At 43.0% G+C, this 7,961-nt stretch overlaps 1 protein-coding gene across 1 annotated transcript in view; it reads left to right on the forward strand.

The window, feature by feature from the left end:
* The first annotated feature begins 6,677 nt into the window (after window positions 1-6,677).
* hoxb4a (homeobox B4a) overlaps window positions 6,678-7,961 on the forward strand; it is a 2,508-nt gene continuing 1,224 nt past the window's right edge. Inside the window, exon 1 of the mRNA XM_037688795.1 lies at window positions 6,678-7,104. Coding sequence (XP_037544723.1) covers window positions 6,678-7,104 — 427 coding nt within the window. The remainder of the gene's footprint in view (window positions 7,105-7,961) is intronic.

Here is a 7,961-nt window from a genome sequence, read left to right on the forward strand (position 1 = left end):
TGTGTGTGTGTGTGTGTGTGTGTGTGTGTGTGTGTGTGTGTGTGTGTTTGTGTGTGTGTTTGTGTGTGTGTGTGTGTGTTTGTGTGTGTGTGTGTGTGTGTGTGTGAATGACACTCAGCTACACACCAACCTTCAATTCAATAGTTACACAAAGGATTCAGATGAAGCATTTTTTTTTATGTTGATCAGATGTCAGTCATCTTAAATTGGATTCATGTCAAAAGTTGTAAACTGACATGAGTTAATATTTCCGTTTCATTCAAATCTGCCACATTATGTGTGTTGGGCATCACTCACAGCAACTACCAAACTTCAGCTGAATTATCTGTCTCATGTTTGTGTGTTTCAAGGCCTGATGGCAGGTGTCACTTCTAGTTGAGTTGCTTCAAAATATTTTGCTAACAGCTAATTGACTCCAGGCTAAATACTGAAGCAAAAAGGAGAAGCATTCCGAGGATTTGTGGACCAGTTGACCTCACCTTCAACCCAGTCTGTAAATTATTTTGGTAATTGGCTGAATTATTGAGTTGGAGAAGACTTTGACTCCGACATGGAGACAGGAAGTGCACGAGCTGCTCCCGCGTTATTTATGACCTCGGCAGATCTGTGTCATGGCGGGAGGTCTTATTTACACTTAAATAACAAAAAGAGAAGACTAATATTCTTGGGAGAAAAATCTGTGCGCAGAAGGAAGCTGGCCCTCCTCCCTCCTCCACGCACGGACCATTTTTCTTCTGTAATGACTCCCAACACAATCTGGTGTCAGCGCGCGGCGGAGGGAGGCCGAATGAAATAAGGAGCGAGTGGAGAGAGGTGGAAGTGTCAGAAAGGAAGGCTGGGGTGGGGGGGGGGGGGGGTGGGGGGGCTCAGCTCGGGTGAACGGGAGGTCGTATTGTGTGATCGGTATTAGAGGGTGCAGGGGGGGGGGGGGGGGGGGGGGGGGGGGTAATGACACGCCTCGTCCGTTAAACAAAGAGTGTGCCAAAGTGCTAGATTAATTGGAAAACTTGAGACCGCTCGCGCACTTAATGCCTAAAAGAGCCCACAGTCTCTCCACATAAAGCCCGTGTTCTGTCTCCTTCAGCCCCCGAACCTCTCCACCGGACACCGACAGCCAGCAAGGCACGGGACCAGGATCGCTCCGGGTCCTCACTCAACGAGGAGGATCCTCCGCGTCACACCGACTAGATCCAGCGCGCGTCTAGAGGCGGACTAAAGAGCCAATCCGGAGCTTCACTTTATAGCTGCGTGCGCGTGAAAGGAAAGTTCCGCAATCCTTTTTCATGAAACATGAAACATGGACAATCCCGGAGAAAGAACCTGCGGATCAGAGGGACGAGAAGCTCACGTCCGTGGATTGTTCTGGAGGAGAAAACAAGAAGAAACGATGGAACACCACGAGCGCGTCCACGCTGCCGAACCGGGACACAAACAAGTGAGCAAAAATACTGTGGAAGAAGAAGCCGCTTCATTTGCATGTCGTTGTGTGTTCGTGTGTGCGCGTGCGTGTGTGTGCGTGTGTGTCAGGTGCTTTGAGAGAAAATGGGTGGAGTGGAGTCACGTGTTGGAGTATCTGTGAACCCCCTCCTTCCTGTCTCTCTGAGCTGTGGACAGCTAGTTTTGGGGGGTTTATGCTCGTTACGGAGAATTCAAACCTGCGCGTCTCACGAGGACGTCCGCGTGCGTTACCTCCAGCTGCTTTGATCCAAGAACAGCTATTCATTGGTCAAATGGTTTAGATGGACGCCAGGTCGTGGTTAGTTTAGGGTTATTTAGGACATGTTGGACAACGTTCTTTCTCTGCCGGATTTAATAAATCTTTTCAACTGGACTAAAACGTGTTTTAATGGTTCCCCTCTGGGTTAACTCAACACAAAAGAATAAAATTTGTGCACTCACGATGCAGGTGTGTGCGTGTGTGTTGAGTGGTGCATCGGGAGTGTTGTTATACGTGGTTATATTGTTTTCTCTTGATTCTGAGATTCAATGTTGGATGTGAAATGACTGAACTTCCACTGGGACAGATTATTCCTGCTGTTGCTTTGTTATTCCGCCGTTTATCGCTGCGCATGCTCAGTGTGCTCATCAGACAACACACACACACACACACACACACAAATATATATTTAAATGCACATCTGTATACTAGTTAAATAATCTGCCTTCAGACTCGTCACTAAAATATTCCATGTAGTTTGGCTGAATGCTGCAGCTTTGTGTTTCTGTCCACTCCGTTGGTTTGCATGACAAAACCCACGCGATATATTTTTCACGGCGCACAAAAGAGGAGAAACGCGTTTTTCTTCCTCACCTTTGTCCCCGAAGCTTTTTCATTTTAGCCATATTTCAGATTATTGACAGGACGGGTGGCTGCAAATAAAAGAGGACGTACATCCTTCACCGGCCTGATTGTATTTTAAAATGGAGACTTTATTTCTTTTACACACAAATCTGGTATACAGAGGTCACATACAGGGCTGATTTATTGTTAGCAAAACATTACTGCTACATTAGGCAATTTTACATTTCTTATAATAAAAATAGGGTTCTGATGAAAAAATAAATCATCAACTTTACAAAATTTTGTCTCTTTTATATTTACTCAGCCGAAGATGTACTTATATATATATATATATATATATATATGTATATATATATATGTGTGTGTGTGTGTGTGTGTGTGTGTGTGCGTGCGCGCGCGCGTGTGTGTGTGTGTGATTTACTTGGGTATTTTTTTCTGCTCATCTCATCTCTTCTTTTATACACTGGGAGTTATTATTATTAGTATTATTATTATCATCATTATTATTATCATTTTATTATCATCGTTATTATTATTATCTGTACGTTTGTTTGTTTGTTGTATGAAATTCAGTCTGTATTTAAAACTCAGACGTCTTATTATTAAATTATATTCTTTGACATATTTTTTTTTTTTTTTTTTTGAATGAGCATTTACTGGAGTCGGTGCAGTTTTGTTGTGGAAACACTGTTTGATCTGTGCACACGTGTTTTCTGCGTCTTTAGGTCATTTAAGATGTAAAATTGACTCAAAGTCAACTGCATTCATTTTGCTACAAACGTGGTGTGTAGGGGTTGAGGGGGGGGGGGGGGGGCTGTCAAACTAGAAAACATTTATCTCGTAATAATAACTTGATTCTTTCTCTCTCTTTTTATCTAACTTTGTTAAAAATGTGCTTCATGACGCAGCTTTTTCTGAGGTTTCTGCTTCATCTTACAAACATACCTGTGGGTGGGGGTGTGTGTGTGTGTGTGTGTGGGGGGGGGGGGGGGTAAATGGACTGAAAAGCTGCTGCTGACAAACTTGACAGAGGAAGGAGGGAAGTGCAGTCAGACTCAACACATCTTGAGTGATACCTGAGGAAAGGTCAAGGTGAAATATGATCGCATAGAATAGAATAGAATAGAGTGGAATGGAATAGAATGGAGAAATGTTACGCAAGCCATGGGAAGATGTATAACAGAGGACATGTCTGTTTGTCCTTTAAGAAGCTCTTGTTGCTCCTGTTTTGTTGTGAAGAAGTTTTTAGAGGAGCGAGCAGCAGGAAGTTCTGTGACGTCACCAAACCTATGCAATTATTATTCAAATGATCATAAAGTGCACCAGCTATCATCAAATCAAATAGTTCTATACAGCTAAAAAGATCACACACATTTGTTTAATTGTTTAAAATCATTTCATTTGATAAGCTCACATTGACCTTTATTCAATCGAATAATTTCTTTTAAGTTATGTAGATTTATTTTAAAAATGCATATTTCCTATGAATACAAATGCAAATTATATGGATCGATGGGAACTCCTGTATGAATTTATGATTATTATATTATGAATTTTTATAAATATAATATGAATTTTAACCAGTTTTTATTTTTATTTTTTACAATTAGGTTATTTTTCTTACAGCCTTGCAATACAACATAATTAACAAAATAGTTCCCTAACAATGATTGTGATCAGATAACTTTTACTGTATTATGTTCTGCATATTGTATATCCATGTATACATATTACTGTATTATTTTGTTTCGATTTCAATTTTTATGTTTATTTTTTATAGAGCCTGTTTGTAAGATATAAAGACATATGGACAGCTGGTCCTCTGCAGTGCAGGTCACTTTTTAATTCAGTTAGAGTTTTGCAGCCCAGACTGCATTTCATCTGATTTGTTCGCTCTGAGCTCCATCCATTCTTCAGCCGGCTGGGTCAGAACTGGTTCTGATGGGCCCGCGTCTCTTTGTGCCAAGTGATTTGTCTTTTCTTTCATTAAACTGCTTCAGACTTTAAGAGCTCCATGCTTGCAGCTGCCAAGATTTTTTTTTCTTCCAATAATTACAAATTAAATAATGCAAGTTGTGCTGCCCGGAAAAAAAAAAAGTTTGAGTTTAAACAAAACTTTTAATTTTTATGATATTTTTAGAAATTAAATAGAAAACATATATATATATATATGACATAATTAAATAAATAAATATAAAATATAATGACAAATTTCCTTAGGTAGAGAACTTCACTAATTGGATTTTATGTATCATATTTCTGTAAAGTGCCCTGAGACAACTTTGTTGTGATTTGGCGCTATATAAATAAACTGAATTGAATTGAATTTAATTGAATTGAATGATGTTAAAAATAAACATAACAGTAAGGCTCCCTCCAGGTTATAGTCTAAATCAATGACTTTTTGTGTTTTTTTTTCTTTCCTGAATGTGCACTAAACTAAAGAAAGATAAATATTTTAAAGACACATGAGATTTCCTGCAGGACATTTTCTGTCCTTGGATACAGACGTGGCCTTTCTTTGGTTTGCACGTGAGCTTTGACAGGACACCCTGCAGCTCCAGGAAGAGGAGCAGCGGTCCAGCTTCATCTTTCAGGTCCCCGCAGCCCTGCCGGGGTCAAAGGTCAGGCGGTACAGACGCTTTATCAAAGAGTCCATGTCTTCTATATCTACCCTGTAGATCCGGATTTGTGTGAAAATCACTAAAATCGTCACAAATTCGTTTCTAGGGGAGTATATAGTGGATTTACACACAACAGCAGCGATGGATCACAACCAGCTGCTCCAACTGGGTTCTACAGGCCCCAGAGGTCCGGGCTTCCTGGTTTCGTTTAAGAAAAAAAAAAAACTTTTAATCTTTGCGAGTAGTCATTTTGTCCTCCACTGTCAAAAATAAATAAGAATTGATAAATAAATAAATTCTGCAATTATGCAGTGTTTGAATCATATATATATATATATATATATATATATATATATATATAAGTAAAAATGTTTTTGTTTTTTTTGCGTCTTTTCTGGAAGAGACTCATTTTAATTTAATTTTAACTTCACTTCATTATAAATTGTTTTATAAGCTGTTTTAATTAATTTTTCCATTGAAATACACTGCCACCCAAACACACACACACACTGAGGATAATCACGACTGAACAGATTGCAATGCTGTAATCCTGAATGTATTTTTTTCAGTGAAAAATTATTCAAGCGGACACAATGAATCATTAATGAACAGTTATTGTGTGAATTAACAAAAACCTGTGTTTTTGTCTGTCAAACTATATAAAAAAAAGAATTTTTCCATTCCTTTGAATTAATGTTTGTGTGAGGAGACCTTTTATTTAGGCTCATAAGGATGTCGTCACCTTGAGTGGGAAAATGTGTTCTGTTCTACTCTATTCTTTTTCATTCGATATTTCATGTAAACATTATAAGAAAGTAAAATGTATTTTAATTCTTTTTTTTTTTTTCACGTGCTCCTCGTGTGTTCTCTTAGTCTTTAGCGATCCTCGGATAGAGATATCATTCAGGTGTGATAACTGCTGCATGCACCTCCTCTGATCTGGGCGTCTTCACATCTATTAGAGGAGAAACAGAATAAATCTGTAGATTAGTCATGCAAGGCAAAGCGCGTCTCTATCCTCGTGCTGAATTATTAATTAAGGCCCATTTAAAAGCCGGAGAGGTGGCGGCGGCGGCGGTGGTGGTGGTGGTGGGGGGGGGGGGGGGTTGTCAAGATGGAGCTGGGGAAACTTAAAGGTTACGGAGGTTTGTTGGTGATTCAGGAGGCCGGGCAGTCTGAATTACTTGATGAATTTTTTATCGATCCTAAACAAGCCGGATTAATCTCTGACACCGCTGCTGGTGGCCTGCCCCTGAAAAACAAAAGAAAGAAAAATAGAAGTAGAGAAAGGTGGGAGTGGAGTTGGCAAACAGGTCCTGCACAGACCCGCGCGCGCACACTCAGGGTGGTGCAGGTGTCCCTGAAACACCTCGGAGCCTTTCTTCCTGTTTGTTCTGCTTTTTATTTCTGTCTGAAGTTTTCAACGGGGGGGGGGGGGGGGGGGGGGGTGTCCCTCTGGCTGCTTGGAGTTTGCTGACATGTGGCGGACCGACAGACAGAGGGTGAAATAAAACCTCAGGTCATGTGACCATACGCGGACGGGAGCCGTGGATTTGTTTAATCGCATTTCCTTATCCGGGGCTGGCGCAGGAGGCTCACCATTGGCCGGCTGCGGTCACGTGGAGCCTTAACTTTGTTCACTTGGCAGAAAAGTAGGAGGGTTCACCCGAACAGGAATAACCGAGGCGTAAAGGGATGGGATATGAATTTTAGTTTGATATTTTTCGAGCATATGAGTCAAATTTGTGGCCATGAACTCGTACTTGATCAACTCCAACTATGTGGACCCGAAGTTCCCCCCCTGCGAGGAGTATTCACAGAGCGACTATCTGCCCAGTCACTCCCCGGACTATTACAGTTCCCAGAGGCAGGAGCCCAGCGCCTTCCAGCCGGACTCTCTGTACCCCCCGCAGTCCCCGCACCGGGCCGAGCCGCCGTACATGCCGTGCCAGCGAGCGGCTCAGCCTGCCTCGGTGGTGATGTCCCCGCGGGATCACGTCGCCCTTCCTACCACCGTGTCGGAGCAGAGCCACCGCTGCGACACGGTCACACCGAGCCCGCCTCCTCCACCTCCTCCACCTCCTCTGTCCTGCGGCCAGAGCGCGTCTTCTCCGCGGAGCGCGCGCAAGGATCCCCCGGTGGTGTACCCATGGATGAAGAAAGTCCACGTGAACATCGGTAAGAGCTGCATGGACCCCCCCCCCCCCCCCGCCTCCCATGCCGTCCTTTGTGAGCCGCGTGGGTCTCGAGTAGCGCGCGGCTCCCATGCTGCAGGAGTGAGGAGATAGCCCTTGGCTGGAGATTTACGCTCGTGTGTTTGCAGGGTCAATATAATTACACCTCCCATAAATTTTTACTGCACCTCTCCGCCGTGGAGTCTTTTGAAGTCTGAGCTCAAGCTGCCTTATGACAACTCGGCCCATAAGTTAGATTTGATGCTGTGGTAATTTGATTTTAAGTGGTCGGCCTGTATAAACGGCGCGAGGCGTTGTTCCACGAGACTTCAAGTTTTATGGCAGATGAAATATTCATGTTTAGAGACAGTCGGCCGTAAAACACTAATGTGGAGGCGCTCAGCTGCAGTCTGCTCTATTCCATTCAAAGCTCTGTAGTCTGGCATCTATTTATTTATTTAGTGCAACTAAATAATTACTTCAGTCGCCTGATTTTAGCACCTAAATATAGATTTTTACGGACGTCCTGCTTCAACATATTGTTTAGTTTTGAAAAGTTGTTGAATCACTACCCTGCAGCTCAATGCTACCCCCCCCCCCCCCACACCCCCCCCCCCCCCCCCCCACACACACACATACCCCTCCCCCTCCCCTCGGGCTGTTCCACCTTCATCCTGGGCCCAGTCTAACAGTCAGCAACCTCGGTCAGTCCTTTGTCTGAAAACTGAGCATCAAGGAAGAGTTGTTCGGGCTCGTGGGTCTGGACTTGAACGCTCCAACTTCAACCTCCGAACCGGTTGTTGTGTCGAGTCCTGTCCCCCCACCCCCATTCCCCCTAGACGTCCATATACATACATATAT

The sequence above is a fragment of the Nematolebias whitei genome, chromosome 15 (assembly GCF_014905685.2).
Source record: "Nematolebias whitei isolate Nwh7 chromosome 15, NemWhi1, whole genome shotgun sequence".
In the NCBI taxonomy this organism is placed as follows: Eukaryota; Metazoa; Chordata; class Actinopteri; order Cyprinodontiformes; family Rivulidae; genus Nematolebias; species Nematolebias whitei.